The sequence below is a fragment of the Euphorbia lathyris genome, chromosome 8, assembly GCF_963576675.1.
Source record: "Euphorbia lathyris chromosome 8, ddEupLath1.1, whole genome shotgun sequence".
NCBI classification, from domain to species: domain Eukaryota; kingdom Viridiplantae; phylum Streptophyta; class Magnoliopsida; order Malpighiales; family Euphorbiaceae; genus Euphorbia; species Euphorbia lathyris.
Window position 1 is genome coordinate 39,921,568 of NC_088917.1, and position 16,524 is coordinate 39,938,091.

The following is a 16,524-nucleotide window of genomic DNA, read 5'->3' on the forward strand; positions in this document are numbered from 1 at the left end:
TGGTGTCAATGATTCCGATAAGTACTCGAGTAACTAATAATTTGAAGCTCGGCAATTCATACAAGTTACCTCGGGCTTAGAACAAGTCAACATTTAAAAATGTTGGAAACGTTCTATATTTTACCCATACCATGGTGAAAGTCATCCAAAATGCAAGGTAAAAAATCAAAAAATTCATCCAAAATACTCCTATGCCACGTCACCCACTTAACAGATTTCATCCAGTTGCCTTGATTTTGGTAACGACGCAAACCACAGGGTTACGTTTATAAAAAAAAAATACCACAAGGCATCTATATATATAATTAACCCTTTATTAAATCCTCCAAGGCCTTCAAAATACTCAAATCAAACAAAAATTAATTCATCTCCAATTCAATCAAATAAACACGAGAATCTTTAGAGGTTTGTAGCTTAATCTGGCATGTTCAGATGCTAAGATTCTCAACGAAACCCGTGCATCCTCAAGTGATCTAATGTACCTTTAAAGTATGAAGATATAATAAAGAGTATTCAATTATAATTAATTGACTTACACTTAGATTTCCATGGTATATGAAAGGAAAGGAAAGGAAACCAACCTCATGTAACCTTATACATCTGTGAGACTGGGAAATGATATCGCACATAATACGTGCAACCCCAGCTTCTACTTCCAGTCTCAATGCCTCTTCCTGTAAATTCTCAAACAGTATGTCATGTCCTAAGCAATTATTTCATGCTCTTGTATGCAAGCTTCATGTCCATGTCCATGTATTCTTTATACAACTTTTATTTCAAAATTTGAGAATAAGAATTAATAAGTCTTTTAAAATTTGTAAACCATTTGCTCCGTGTATCCAAGATCTTTCAATATGCCACTGACCTGTAAGAAAGCAAACAAATAATGAAAATTGCATAAATATATACCAATCTCATAACTGTATAGCAAAAAGAAGTTGAAAACACCATTTCTTACCTTTCCCTGTGAGTAGTCTTTAGCCTTTTCACCAGATATTTGCTTCATCATTCCAGGGGGGCCGCATACCTGAATAGGCAACGCGCAAGCAACTATTTTAGGGCCTCAGGCATTCAAAATAAGCAATGCTAATTTTCACAGCAACAAGTAAATGACAGAAATCAACTTCGAGAACTGAAGCATATGGAAAAGCAAGGATTGGGAAATAGCCCCATTGCCAAGCAACAACTGCCGGAGGAATTGATCATCTAGATATCAACCTAATTGAAGCTTTTATACACTATAAAAGAAATGAAAAAGAGTTGTTTTTCATGTAGTTTTGTTTGTCATAAGAAATTATTAACATTGATTGAAACTGGAAACAATTTCTGCAAAATGAACTTGAAGCTCCCCATTAAATCCAACAGATGACAATTACTCCCTCCAGTTTTTATCATACGATGTTTTAGGTTTTTCAATTTTGTTAATTTTTATATGTCGTTTTTTTTATTACCAATGCACTTTTGGAAATATTTTCTCAAAATTTCCCCTATTTATGGTAAGAGGGAGGTTTAATATTGTTGTGCGGATTTAGCGAAAGATAAATAAACAAGAATCGAAACACAGATTTTGCGTGGTTCACCAATGTTGTGTTGGCTAGTCCACGGGCAGAAGGAGAATAGCTTTTATTAAGGAGGCGGAAATCCGATTACAAATTAGGTTTACATAATAGAGTATTTATAGTACTCAATCTAACCTAAACCGACTTGGAACCCACAATGTCGCTTCCAAGTAGAAAACCGAAAGCCAATACTAATCCAAATAGAAAACAAGATATACCGTCTTGTATATATATGTGTGTAGTGCTCTATGTAAAATATATCAATGTAGTCTCTTAATCTACATGGTATCCCATGTATTTCTAGTGTATTACATGGTATCAAAGCCTGATTTGGCTTCAATTTCCACCCTTGTGTGCAGAATTTCTGAGCTCCTGATTTGGCTTCAATTGTGTGCAGAATTTCTCCTAGTTTGGCTTCAATATCTGCCCTTGTGTGCAGAATTTCTGTGTTTGTATTTTTGGGTTGTTTCTTTCAGCTTCATTGTGAGCAGATTGTTTGGCCCTAGGGTTCCAAGTCTCAGTTCTTCTTCCGCCCCGTCTCCTCTCTGTTTCCGACCTGTCTGTCCGGTGAGTTTTCCGGTGAATCTCCATTTGTGCATTGACAATGTGTCAGAACCTAAGTTCTGCAGAATTCTGATATAGGATTTAAGGAAGAAAAAGGTAGAAGAAGAAGAGAATTTAGGAGGAAACAGGATGATAATTCTATTGATAGATGTGCTCAATGAGCATGACCAGCTATAAAGGCCAAAACAGTTACAAAGGACTAATAAGAATGCCACCTGGCATAACAAACTAGCTAACAAACAAAAGAGTATCATAACAGAATTACACTCAAGGCATGACAGTAATTTAAAGGCCTAATGCATACCCAGCCCCCTAAAGTTGTCCGTTTTGTTCATTTAACCCCCTCACCTTACGGGACAACCCTTTAACCCCCTAAACTCCATAAAAATGGTATTTCTCACCCCCTTAACTTGTCCATTTATCCCCCAACTCATAGAATGTTCTATTTACCCCCTTAACTCCATAAAAATGGTATTTTTCACCCCTTACAATCCGTTATCGAAGCCTAAATTGATAACTTTTTTTAAACGTTAAACCTATATTTATGTTTTCCATAAAAGTGGAACCTAAATTGATACTTCCCCAAAAATCATAGGCCCATTTCGGTACATTATCCCTACATATAATGTATTTAACTTGTTTATATTAATGTTCTTGTTATTTGTATTTTTTATTCGTTCTTTCTCCATTCAACTTTTTTTACTACTATAAAGGGATAAGAAATACCATTTTTATGAAATTAAGAGGGTAAATAGGATCATAAGTGGTGAGAAATACCACTTTTATGGAGTTAAGGGGGTAAATAGGATATTCGATGAGTTGAGAAGGGGTAAAATGACAAATTTGGACTAGTTAAGAGGGTGAGAAATACATTTTTATGGAGTTTAGGGGGTTAAAGGGTTGTCCCATAAGGTGAGGGGGTTAAATGAACAAAACGGACAACTTTAGGGGGCTGGGTATGCATTAGGCCTAATTTAAATGCAATCACATATTGCTAACGGTAGATTTCTTCTTTCTCTGATATGTAACAATTCCTTCCCCTTTTGCACATTCTTGTCCCCAAGAATGATAAAATTCAGGAAATTGGCGTCGTATGGTCTGTTCATCCTCCCAAGTAGCATCAACTGCTGAAAAACCGGACCAACGAATGAGAAGCTGTGGGGTGGGTTGATCATTGATGAAAGTTGTTCTAGTGTTAATGACCTTGCTAGGAGTGACAATGTAATCAGGGTCCATGACTGGTGGCAGGGTAGTGAAAACAGGGAGGTGAGGGTGGAGTTGTTTCTTAAGAAGAGAAACGTGAAAGACAGGGTGAAGTTTACAATTTGGAGGAAGTTGTAACCTGTAAGCTACTTGACCAACCTTTTCTAAGACAAGATAGGGACCATAGTACTTGGCTGAGAGTTTCTGAGAAGTCCGAGCAGCCAATGTCAATTGTCTATAAGGCTGGAGCTTAAGAAAAACCATGTCTCCCACTTGAAAGGACCTATCAGACCTGTGCTTATCAGCTGTCTGTTTCATTCTATTTTGAGCAGTAGCAAGGGAGGCCTTCAGATACCCATTCATCTGCTCCCTGTCGGCTAAGAAGGCTTCAACAGCAGCTACCTGTGTAGAGTTTGGAGCGATAGCAAGAGGAAGGGTAGGCGATATACCATATAGGGGCTTGAAATGGACTCATGGTGATAGAGCTGTGATAGCTGGTGTTATACCAGTATTCTGCAAGGCTTAGCCAATAGTGCCATTTTTTTGGTTTGAGGAAACACATGCTGCGTAGATAGCCCTCTAGGCATTGGTTCAAACGCTCAGTCTGACCATCAGTTTGGGGATGGTAGGCACTACTGAACTTCAGTTGAGTCCCCAGCAACCTCAATAACTCTTTCCAAAAAGTGCCCGTGAAGATCTTGTCCCTATCCGAGATGATGGACTGTGGCATTCCATGAAGTTTGAAAACTGAATCTAAGAAGACTTGAGCAACCTGTGAGGCATTAAAAGGATGAGAAAGTGGAATGAAATGGCCATACTTGGTAAAACGATCTATCACCACTAGTATAGTGTCGAACCCTCTGGACTTAGGTAACTTTTCGATAAAGTCCATAGAGATTCCTTGCCATGCATTCTGAGGAATGGTAATTGGTTGTAAGAGGCCTGGATAAGCAGCATGATCTGCTTTACACCTTGAGCAAGTGTCACAGGTGGAAATCCATTGAAGCACTTCAGCCTTCATCTTAGGCCAATAAAATTGTTGCTGGAGTTTGGTAAGGGTGCCTTTTACCCCGGAATGACCTCCTATGGGAGAGTTGTGACAAGTAAACACAAGCTTTGATCGAAGTTCAGTGGATGCGCCAATGTAGATCCTGTCATGATACTTAAGCAGGCCTTTGGATAAGGAATAGGGTGGTTTCCCTTGAGGTTGAATCATTAACTGTTGCTGCAATGTCTGGGCTGCTGTATCATTCTTATAAGACGCTTGGACCTCCTCCATCCAAGTGGGAATGACTAAACTGATGGCCTGCAGGGTCATGTTGTCTTCCATCTGCCTAGAGAGTGCATCAGCAACTTTGTTGTCCTGTCCCCGTTTGTATTGAATTGTATAATCCAACCCAAGCAATTTGGATATTCCTTTTTGCTGCAAATAGGTGTGTAGCTTCTGCTCAAGGAGATGCTTTATGCTCTCATGATCGGTCTTTATGATAACTGGGGTGGATTCCAAGTAGTGACGCCAAGTTGTGCAAGCTTGGATTATGGCCAGTAATTCTCTCTCGTATGCCGAAAGGGATTGGTGGCGAGGGCTGAGACTTTTAGAAAGGAAGCAAATGGGTCGGCCTTGTTGCATGAGCACTGCGCCTATTCCTGAACCGCTTGCATCACACTCAAGCACAAATGGCTTAGAGAAATCAGGAAGGGCTAATACAGGAGCTTGTGACATGAGCTTTTTAAGGGCTAGAAATGCCTCTGTAGCAGAAGTAGACCAGTGGAATTGATCTTTCTTTAACAGGTCAGTTAAAGGTTTACTAATGAGGCCATACCCTTTTATGAAGGGTCTGTAGTAACCAGTGAGTCCCAGGAACCCTCTAAGACTCTTTAGAGTAGTTGGAACTGGCCATTCAGTCATTGCCACAATTTTAGCTGGATCTGTTGATACCCCTGCAGCAGAAATAATGTGGCCTAGGTAGGAAACTGAAGATACAGCTATATCACACTTAGAACCTTTAGCAAAGAGTTGATGCTGAGCTAGCAATTGAAATGTGAGCTCCAAGTGCTGAAGATGGTCTGCTTCTGTCTTGCTATAGATGAGAATATCATCAAAAAAGACCAATATAAACTTGCGTAAATAAGGCTGAAATATTTGGTTCATTAGTGATTGAAAGGTAGCGGGTGCATTTGTGAGCCCAAAGGGCATCACCAGGAACTCATAGTGTCCTGAATGGGTTTTGAAAGCTGTTTTGGAAACATCTTCTTGGCGCATACGAATCTGGTGGTAACCAGAACGAAGATCAAGCTTAGTGAACACTGTGGCCCCTTGTAGTTCATCAATCAGTTCCTGAATCACAGGAATGGGGAATTTGTCCTTGATAGTGTGTTTATTAAGCTCTCTATAATCAACACAGAATCTCCAAGACCCATCTTTTTTTTTAACAAGTAAAACAGGGGAGGCATAAGGGCTTGTACTAGGCTGAATGACTCCAGAGGTAAGCATTTCAGCTATTAACCTCTCTATTTCATTCTTTTGATGAAAGGAGTACCTGTAGGGCCTGGAATTGATTGGTTCAATGGTTTTAAGAGGTATGGAATGGTCATGTGACCTTGGTGGAGGTAAGGCTGTAGGGTTTAGAAACAAGGCCTTGTACTGATGTAGTAATGGTGTGTAAGGTGGTGGTGCAGGTGGTAAGAAATCAGGTTGTTTGGTGGTGTTTTGGGGTTCTGTGTCCTCACTGAGTTGCAATAGGAATAGAGAGGAAGCTACACCTCTCCAACCTTTGGTGAGAAGTTTGTTTACTGACTTAAGTGTCATCTGTTTAATGGACATGTCCTCAACCTCAATGCCCTTAAGTTCTACTTCCTTCTTATCTTTGCACACAAGTAATCTATTGTTATCAAAATCAAATGTCACAGGTGTGTGAGCTCTCATCCAATCAGCCCCCAAAATTAAATCATATTCCCCTAGCTCGAGTACTCTTAAAGTAAATTGGAACCTGGTGTGATGCATTGTCCATGAACAGTCCTGGCATTTGTATTGGACTGTAAGCTGTCTCCCATCTGCAATGGTTACCGCTGCAGGCTTGACCTTGATCAATGGTAGCTTAACTTCCTTTGCAAAGTGTTCGTCCACAAAGCTGTGGGTGCTGCCACTGTCTATCAAGATGTGAATAATCTTCTTCTGCATAGTTCCTTTCAGTTTCAAGGTTCCACTGGTTCTACCACCAGTAAGAGCATGAATAGACAGGGTAATTTGCTCGTCCTCGGGAGAAGGTGGGGACAGAGCTTCTTCTTCCTGTATTCCCTCAGTGGTTGGCTCAGGTTCTTCTTCCAGTGCTTCCATGGCCTGTAATTTCTTAGTTGTGCAAGTATGGCCTGGGAAAAATTTGTCTCCAGAGCGCCAACAAACTCCAGGAGTTCTTTTCATAGGTGCAGGGTGAGTGGTGACTGGTTGATTGGGTTCAGGCAATTTGTGTGAAGGTGTTGGGTTTGTATTTGGTTTAGTAGGGGTAGTGGGTGTCCAGGATTTGTTTGGTAAGGGCGATCGAAAGGTAGGTTTAGGTTTTAAGGCCTCCATCATGGCCTGAACATGTAATTCCTGGAATTTGGCTTGTTGAATGGCATCGTATAAGGATACAGGTTTGAATGATCTCACTGAAGTCTGTAATTCTGGTTTTAGGCCAGCTATGAATCCCTTACAGTAAAAATCTTCATCAATGGTGGGATAAGATTTCTCCAGGCGAAGCTTCATCTCTTCGAACTGATCCTGAAATGCTTCCACCGTAGTGACTTGTCGCAGCTTAAGTAATTGTTCTACGGCGTCACGAACTACGGTGTCCGGGAACCGTTTGTTCACCTCATCAACGAATTCCGGCCAAGTCGCCGCCATATGACTCGGTTTCCAGTTCCTGTACCACTTCTCGGCTCGTCCCTGCATAAACAGTCCGGCTAGGTCTACTCGTTTTTCATCACTAATCTCGAATATCTGGAAATATTTGCTGCACTTGCTAATCCAGAGATCCGCTTCAGTTCCATCAAAGGGAGGTAACTCGCACCGCGGCAACATCTTATTGACCGGAACTGCTGCCTTGTTGCCTGAGTTTTCACCGGAATAGTATCCCGACGAGTTGAAACTTGCAAATCCTCCAGGCGGAGTTGGCCCAAGTATTCCCTTAGAACCAGGGAAGACATCCTTCTCTTTGAATGGGTTAACAGGGGTCTTCAACGGAATCGAAATTGATTCAGATTGAGGTTCCACCATCTTGCTAATGGCGTTGATGGTTTTCTGAACGAGCGTTTCCAAATTTTTATGAGAGGTGAGTAGGGATTGATGCATAGCCGATTGTTCCTTCTTTAGCTGAGTTTGCTCAGTTAACAGAGCCTCTATTCTCTGGTTTTGGATTTTTTGCTCGTCGGAGATCTGAGCTTTCAGTTCCGTCAACTTCGTCTCCGTCGACGTTTTCTGTTCATTCAGCTCGGCGCTGAGTGCTGTCAATTGTTCCGCCAAGGCTTCCATTCGTGTAATTGCTCTCGTCTGCGGGTGGACCATAAATGGCCGGAGGAGACGTCGTCTCTGATACCAATGTCAGAACCTAAGTTCTGCAGAATTCTGATATAGGATTTAAGGAAGAAAAAGGTAGAAGAAGAAGAGAATTTAGGAGGAAACAGGATGATAATTCTATTGATAGATGTGCTCAATGAGCATGACCAGCTATAAAGGCCAAAACAGTTACAAAGGACTAATAAGAATGCCACCTGGCATAACAAACTAGCTAACAAACAAAAGAGTATCATAACAGAATTACACTCAAGGCATGACAGTAATTTAAATGCAATCACATATTGCTAACGGTAGATTTCTTCTTTCTCTGATATGTAACACAATGCTGGCAGCCTCTTGAGTTTTGCTTTTCTGCTTCCGACAAAACTTGATGTTCCGCAGTCGTCTCTCCTATCCGATTTGTTCTTCTAGGTTGCATGTCCCAGATTATATTTTATATTCTAAAGTATATTGATTATATTGTCTTTAAGACTATGTTATTTTATCTCTGGCAAGATGAGCATGATTAAAATCCATGTTTCAATGTGATAAATGTATAGCATGCTTGTTGACTATAGGCTGCTACAAGACAACTATTAGGTGGCTAGTAGGGCAACTAAGTTCCTTGATTTGAGGAGAGATTTTACGAATGTCATATATATTTATATATGTGTGTGTGTGCACGCGGGTGTAGTGCTCTTAAACTACATGGTATCCCATGTATTCCTAGTGTATTACATGGTTTGTTACACATACAAACAATGGATATTTCAGGGGGCGACCCAGTGCACTAAGCGTCCCCGCTTAAGCGAGGGTCCGGGGAGGGGTCCCACCATAAGGGTGTACTGGGGGCAAGCCTTCCCCTGCCAATTATTTGACAAGAGGCCGCTCCTAAGACTCGAACCCATGACCTCTCAGTCACACGACAACAACGTTTACCGTTGTGTCAAGGCTCGCCCTCAAACAATGGATATTTCACTAGAAATTTAATTCATCTTGTTGAACTGCATATCTTAGTAAAGATTAAGTTGATACTTACCAGGATAAGTGTATCATCATTTGGACGAGGTAAGCCTTTCAGAGCTATATCTTTTGAAATGTACCCAACACCTCCTTTCCAGTTCTTTGATGGATTATCGACAGTGTAGAACACCTGCAATTTTTGGCATAGACAATGGCAAGCAGTTCGCAACAGAATCTATAAACATTTTGCCTATTACAGCAACGGTTTAAGGGCTCAAGCAACTCATACCTTAAAATTGGGGTAGCTAGCAGCCAGGAAGTCAAGTTTTTGTTTAAGCAGTATATCATCAGGGGAAATATTGGCATAAAGTAATGACACCTGTCAAGATAATAGCCCGCCATCAGTGAAGATTTATCAGGAAGGTAACATATAAAGAATTGTTTAAAAACAAATGCATCTGTACATGTTCCAACATGTCAGTTCAAATCTAACACCAAATATTCTCACCTGAGTGTTGTCATCAGGATTCTTGAGGATAGCCTCGATTACTTGAAGCATTGGAGTAATGCCTGAGCCTCCCGAAATCTGAATGAATGGAAAACATTCAAAACAAACAAGAGTATTAGGGCTGTAAATGAGCCGAGCCGGTGGTCGGCTCGATAAAAGCTCGGCTCGATTTATAAACGAGCCGCTCGTGAGTATGATTTACTGGCTCGAGCCGAGCTTGAGCGGGCCAAAGCTCGCGAGCAGCTCGATTAGAACATTTATGAACAAATTTTAGTTTTGTAGAAAACTATATAGTTTTATGTTAGTTCACAAATATCTAAACTTAATATTATTTTATTTGCTATTAGATGAGTTCGTTCACAAATATAATAAATGAGTAATAGACGAACTATTTGTAAGCATCTTGTTTATTTATTCACGAACTTTGCTTGTGATCTTGTTTATGTACACAATTAAAGAGCTATTCGCGAACAAACTTCATAAATATAATTAAAGATTTACTCACGACCAATTCATTATTAGATAATTTTCTTAATGAACCAAATTCAAATAGGGTTTTGGGCTCGAAACAAGCTCGAAGCTTGGCTCGAGCTCGTTTATTTTCTAATGAGCTGAGCCGAGCTTGAGCAAGCCAAAGCTCGGCTCAGGCTCGAGCTCGTTAATTTTATAGCGAGCAGAGCTTGAGCAGGCCAAAACTCGGCTCGGCTCGGCTCGATTACAGCCCTAAAGAGTACAAGTTATTAAATTTTGATAAATCAGACCTTAATCAGCAGCAGCAGCAGTAAATTATAAAATTAATGAAGAACAGAACAAGGTTATAAAACTTAGCCTCACAGCACGAATTAGAAGCCAAGTATAGAGAAACAGTGTTAATATGAAAAACAAGACTTTTTTTCTTAGACAATTTAAACGAAGGATAGCACTTGCTTCAGATGAAATAAAAGTTGTTTACAGAATAAAACATCCAAATGTAAAGGGCACGATTGTTTAGAAAAGCGATCCTCATCCGATTAGCCAATTAAGAGATATGTCCTCTTCTAACTCTAGATAAGCAGCTCTTACCATGCCTATGTGTTTCTTCATATTGGGAGAGTATCTGAGCTTTTCAATGGGTCTGAAACAGAGAAATGCATTTCAATAATTAGATATTGCACCCAGTAAAATTTCCTCAGGCTTGTATCTGTGAATAGTCTACCCTTTAACTTCGACAAAGTCACCAGGCTTTAAGCTAGCAAACTGCTGACTCATTTTTCCTTCAGGATAGACCTGCAGAAATTTTAAAACTGGAGAATTTAAAATGATGAAAGGATATGCTTAAGAGCCAATGAAGTACAAAATGAAGAACAAATAATCACACCTGTAACAACATACCTTAATCAATAAGTCAAAATATCCTTTAGCATCGGGATCTGATATAGGAGTATACCTATAGAAGGAGGTGAAGCAATTTACAAAATTTGAACTTTAGAACAGTCCTCGAGTGAACCAATAGTATAGCAAGCAACACCGTCTCAGCATTTTCAGAAGAACAAACAATACAAAAAGCTGAATCTCTCTCATTTATTTTCCACCAAAAGAGAAGAAAGGAACAAAAACAACTTAATGAAGAAAAAGAAAAAGCACATTCTTGAATTTTAAATTTCACAAATCCCTTAAAAATTGGATGTCAATTAGTTTCATATTAAGAATAGTTTGCATAGCATACAATTCTAGGAATTCAAAGCATCCAACAGTAAGCAATAGCTTAATACCAATGGCACACCAAAATATAATAATTCATAAAAACAACAAAAATTTTGTTAATAACAAATGAAGGGGGAAAAAGAACAAATGATATTAACTAAAAGGGCATATCAAATCTGAAAAATGTGAACCTCACAGGACAGAACTACAATGGAAACAAATGAAGAATTGTCCGAAAGAGGAAACGGAACAGAATCTTGAACAGGGGAGACTTACGGACGGATAACATATTTTGTTTTTCCTTCAGCATCTTGTCCTAGAGGAGCCCTGCAGTTTCAACAACATATCAAAACAATCATGTGCTAGTTTATTTATACAAAATTTTCAGATAGAAGCTAAAGTTGATCCCAAATAACAGATCTCCCTAAAACATACAAGTGCTGCATTAATATCTCATTTATGAACAAGAAAACAAACCTTGTAAGGATGCATGATGCAATATCTAAACCCAGTTTGGCTGAGGGGTCAAACGAAAACCTGCCATTTTGAGGACAGAAGAAAATGTTTAGTCACCCTTATTTAGCTAAATTGTATCATACAGAGTACAGACATTGATGGGAAACCTCTCCAAAGACAAATCAACCAAGAAAAAAAATACACAATCAGATGAAGAATAACAAGACTAATATAGTATTAGATCCAAGTGGATGAACAACTCTAAACTAATACAGGAAGACAAATAAAAGCAAATGATAAATCTATGCCGAAGCACAGCCCGGAATGATCCCTTTCTCCTAGCAGTAAAACTAAGAGACCCAAATACCCAAAACCAATATCTCCAAGCTATCTTTCTCCTTTCATAAAGTAACTATATATACTCCTCACCCTAAACTCATACTAAACCCTAATTACAACTAGGATATCCACGTGTCCCTCTTATTCCTTTATTGCCCCTGTCACATTCTCTATCAGACATCCACTTGAGAAAAAAGGAATTCTGCAGTAAGCATTTTACACTGCTTTTCCAAGGGTTTCTAGGTAACCTTTTCCGCCAGGAACCAAACACAAATATAATATCAGATTTTGGGAACTCCTAAAGACATCATATAAATTTTGTGAAGTATCATGATGTTGCAATATCAGATTCAAAACATCTACCAAGGCATTTAACAAGTCCAGCAAAACCTTTTCTTCAAAAAATGGCTCCTCACTGGCTGAATAGATCTTAGAGTTAAACAAACTTGTCTTTCGGATTAAACACTTTTTATCCTCAGGAAATTGTCTATGCATAGCTGATTTCTGGTGAATTCCAAGGAAATATATGCATAGGAAAATCAGATGAAGGCAGGGAGAATAAAAGACTTCCAATAAGTAGCAAATAACACAAGCGAAAGAGTTTTCTGACCATCAACTTAGCCTTTGGTTCTTATCCTCCACATCTGATTTCAGAAAATTCTAAAAAGAAATCAAAAAGCCACTAAGAAGTATAACACTTCATTCCCATAGAGTTGTTAAAAGTGTGAGGCACCATTAAGGCAATGAGACCTCATATCACTTGAGATGCTAGGACCTAGGTGCCATTCTAGGCACTAGCCAGATCAAAGTGAGGCTCCACGTCAAGTAAAATAGGAATAAATGAAAATAAATAAAACAGCAGCATGAATTAATCATAGAATCATATAAATTATAATAATTATTTATCCGAGTCTCAAAACTAAACAAGTAAAAAAAAATAGAAGCACAAAGGCAAGTAGAATTATTTTATTCTTGAACTTATTACGTTGATCTTCTTCTCCAACCAATCTTCTTTTTCTTATTATAAAGCTCATTGTTGATTTCCCCCCTACAATTGAGTCTATAGCTCACAAGGTGCAGCATTATCTGCAGTCTCTTTTTTCTTAACAGATAAACATCTCCTTTTTTCCAATAAATCTTCTGAAATCAGCGGATTCTTCCTATTCATACTCTTCTCTTACAGAAACAACCAGGTCTTATTCCCAACTCAAACTCATCTCTTAAATAGGTTTAATTTGTTTTGGAAACTATATTTTTTTGTTGTTGTTGTTGTTCTTTTCCAAGTGGAATTCTTCTCCAAACCAATATTCTCCATTTTTTTATTATGAAGCTCACTGTTGTTTTCCTCTCTAATTTTGTCTACAGCACACAAGGTGCAGCACTGTCTGCAGTCTCTTTTTTCTTAAAAGAGAAACATCTCTTTTTCCAATAAATTTTCTGAAAGTTGTTGATTTTATTATGGGCTTACAAATAGGATCTCATCACAGGTCTTTTCACAAGAAAATCCTTGATTTCCCTTGCTTTTCCTGTTCTTTGTGCCGCCTATCTTGAAGCTCAATGGTGATTTGTAAGAGATCACCAAACTCCCTTAATTCTCTTTTCAGTGGAAAACTCATAATTAATTTTATTGAATAGGATCCTCCCCTGTAAATAGACAAAAGATTTTAAGTACATAAGAATTCTTATTCAAAAAAACTATAAAGTAGTAAAACTCCAAAATTATAAACTCTTATATAATAAGACTCTCAACTGATAGAACTCCCTAAACAATAAAAGTCCTGGATAATGAAAAATCCCTAAATAATAGAACTCCTAAACAATATAACATTTAAAAATAAAATTCTCTAAATAAGATCCAAACCTTAGCATCCAAAACATTACACCCCTCTTGGACTAGAGCTTGAGGACTGGGTTCATCTTCGTCATCCTCCAGGATCCTCTTGTTCTAACCTATAATACCAGAGTTGTCACTTTTTTCATATGGCATGCAGTCAATTCCAGCTTTGTCCTTTTCCGTTGTTCCATTTGTTGATGAAAAATTGTTCATATACATGAAACCATCCCAAAGAATCTCTAATTCCATTATAGGAAGGACATTCCAACATGTTGTATTTAGGGATGAGTGCAGCTCCCTGTGCAACAACTTCATCTTGATATGATTGGAATGATTCAGCCTGGGCTGGTTGGTGTTTGTCTATGATTACACAACATTCACATCTCTTTTCCAAGCTGTTGTATTTAGGAACGTTTGCCCCTCCCTGGGTTGCCATTGCATGTCCATCGAATGATTCCAAATGTTAGTTGTAACCCTTTCTATCCTTTTTTTCGCAATGGAAAAGTGCGACTCTATCAAAGCCGCAATTCTTTAATTTTATCTTTAATCTCATTGTTAGATACAACAAAGTCAGCAAAGTGTTCGATCTCTCCCATGATGACAGGCTCCGATATCAATTTGTTATGGGCCCGCAAATAGGATCTCATCACAAGCATTTTCACAACAAATCCTTGATTTCCCTTGCTTTTCATGTTTACCAAGTCGTCTATCCTTGAAGCTCAATGGTGTTTTGTAAGAGATCACCAAACTCTCTTAATTCTCTTTTTGACATACTTAATTACTTTGATTGAATATGATCTTCCTCTATAAATAGACATGGATTTTAAATACATAAGCATTCTTATTTAGAAAATCCTAAATTATAAACTCAAATAATACGACTCATAAACAATAAAACTCCTGGATAATGAAAATCCCTAAATAATAAAACTCCTAAAGAATAGAATATATTAAATAATAAAACTTTCTAAATAAGATCCAAACCCTAGTATCCATAACAGATTCTTACCATTCCTACTCTTCACTTACAGCAACAACCAAGCCTTATTGCCAACTCCTACTCATGTCTCAAATAGATTTAGTTTGTCTTGACTTTTGTTTTTATTAAAATATTATTATTCATGATGCTATACCTTAATTATATATTCCCTTTCAAAAATCCCTTTGATTATTTGCATTTCCTATTTAAATTTTAAAAGAAACTGGACACCTTTTCTATTTCTACTGCCTATTTTGAGGCAATTGCCTATAGGCAGCCTCTCATTAAACTGGAAGGTGCCTCAGTCAAGGAGTTCCGAGGTGCTATTGCCTCACTTCATCCAAGTGCCTAGGCAAGAACCTCTGGTGCTTCTAACACTGATTCCTCTAGATATTATAACTTCATAATACAACTAGAAAAAATGATCCATCCATGTGGGAGAAATCATCAAAAAAAATTGTTCTTCCAAAGTTAACAAAATTACATACTAATATAAGAAAAGCACAGCTTCATATGCAGGAGACGGTTCATCCAATATTTGAGATTTGATATTATCTGATTTAGGGAAAAAGTGCTTAAACAAAGAGGTGATACCTGAATAAATGAGTATTATGGCTAACTCTAGCAGTGTCTTGCAGCTTAAATTCAATCCATTTATCTGAATTAAGAGCTGAAGAGACAACAATGCATCAATTAACTGTAAGGAAAAGATTTACAAGTAAAGCATGCAGGTTAGTGGATGCACCACCAATTCATGCCTCGCAAATACTAACCATAAAATTTATGTCATTCAGTTTAATATAAATGAACCATCGGACTGAAAAGAAATGGAACTAACCAACTTTTGGACCAGTCTCTTGTTTGACTTCGTCAAGATGAGCCTGTTATAACAAAGCGTGACAGCATATAAATTCCAGCTTCATAACAGATTAAGAAACTGAACGAGTTATTTATAACCATCTCCATCTGTAGTTCAATACCAACGACGAAACTAGTAATCATAAGAAATTCTAGTACTCCCTAAATTGTAGATCGCAATAAAGGGTGACCCAGCAGGTTAACTATAACAATAACATTCAAAATCAAACCAAAAAGCTTTTCGCTAATTCCATAACAAAATTTTCAGGCCTCAATTAAAAGAGAAAGGAAGTTCTTGATGGCTCATTGCTTAGATTCTAAAAACAAAGAATTGAGTGCAGTGGAGCTATAAAAACATAATCGAATATCTGAAACAAAATCCAGATCAGATTTAGTAGGAAATTACCAAGTTTGGAGAAGAATAGTAGTACAAATAGGAGATTCCGCCAGAGGCTGCTGCAATGGCTCCAAAAGGAATTCGAAACCCGCCATAATTGGACTTGCCTTGCCCTCCAAATGCGATAGGAGTGGCTTTAGCCAGTCTCCTAAAGAATGTCGAGGCCATTTCTTAACGGTGAAGAAACCACCGAACGGCGTTGGTACAGTGTGAAGTGTACAAACTCGAAGAAGAAGCTAACAGGGTTCTAGGATTTGATTTTTGCTCTCCAATTAGTTTTTGTGTTTTTTTTCTTTTCTTCCTTTTCTGTTTTTGTAAATTCTTGTCCAACTTCACGCTCCTAGGGCCTTCAAACCATTCTATGACCTTTCCCAAAGTGTTTTAATGAAGAGGCTTGTTTATATATTTACACCTATTGGATACGTATATTGTCTCATAATGTATATATTTATTATTCGACGTATCAAATTTATAGTGACAATAGATAAGTCGGATTTAGCGTGCAATAGTTTATGAAACATCATACACCATTGCGATCTAAAATAGATATTTTATTTGAACTGTCTTTTGCTTGCATGGACATTCGTAAATCATATAAGGTTGAATCAAAACCTACATAAGTGTAAATTCTCTTTTTTAATTTCTCC

At 38.1% G+C, this 16,524-nt stretch overlaps 1 protein-coding gene across 2 annotated transcripts; it reads right to left on the minus strand.

Annotated features, from left to right (window-relative positions):
• Positions 1-296: 296 nt before the first annotated feature.
• Positions 297-16,249, minus strand: LOC136203134 (NADH-cytochrome b5 reductase-like protein). 2 transcript variants are annotated; one of them, XR_010674714.1, is made up of 14 exons: positions 15,887-16,249; positions 15,461-15,503; positions 15,217-15,292; positions 11,492-11,551; positions 11,291-11,341; positions 10,703-10,757; positions 10,527-10,597; positions 10,394-10,445; positions 9,332-9,409; positions 9,113-9,202; positions 8,900-9,013; positions 959-1,027; positions 582-865; positions 297-482 (listed from the first exon to the last, which is right to left on the minus strand). XR_010674714.1 is itself a non-coding variant. In XM_065994207.1 (13 exons), the coding sequence occupies exons 1-13, from the start codon at positions 16,043-16,045 to the stop codon at positions 809-811; spliced, it is 975 nt and encodes a 324-aa protein (XP_065850279.1). In that variant the 5' UTR covers positions 16,046-16,249; the 3' UTR covers positions 501-808. The 2 variants fall into 2 exon arrangements, 1 of the variants encoding a protein (XP_065850279.1); XM_065994207.1 differs by lacking the exon at positions 297-482 and having other exon boundaries at positions 501-865.
• Positions 16,250-16,524: the final 275 nt, after the last annotated feature.

Excerpts from the sequence above, each read along its gene's own strand:
- LOC136203134 (XM_065994207.1), bottom strand. The coding sequence starts at position 16,045 with ATGGCCTCGACATTCTTTAGGAGACTGGCTAAAGCCACTCCTATCGCA. Across the intron at positions 10,446-10,526 it reads GACTTTGTCGAAGTTAAAGG|ACCCATTGAAAAGCTCAGAT; the intron begins GTAGACTATTCA and ends TCTCTGTTTCAG. Across the intron at positions 9,203-9,331 it reads ATCCTGATGACAACACTCAG|GTGTCATTACTTTATGCCAA; the intron begins GTGAGAATATTT and ends TTATCTTGACAG.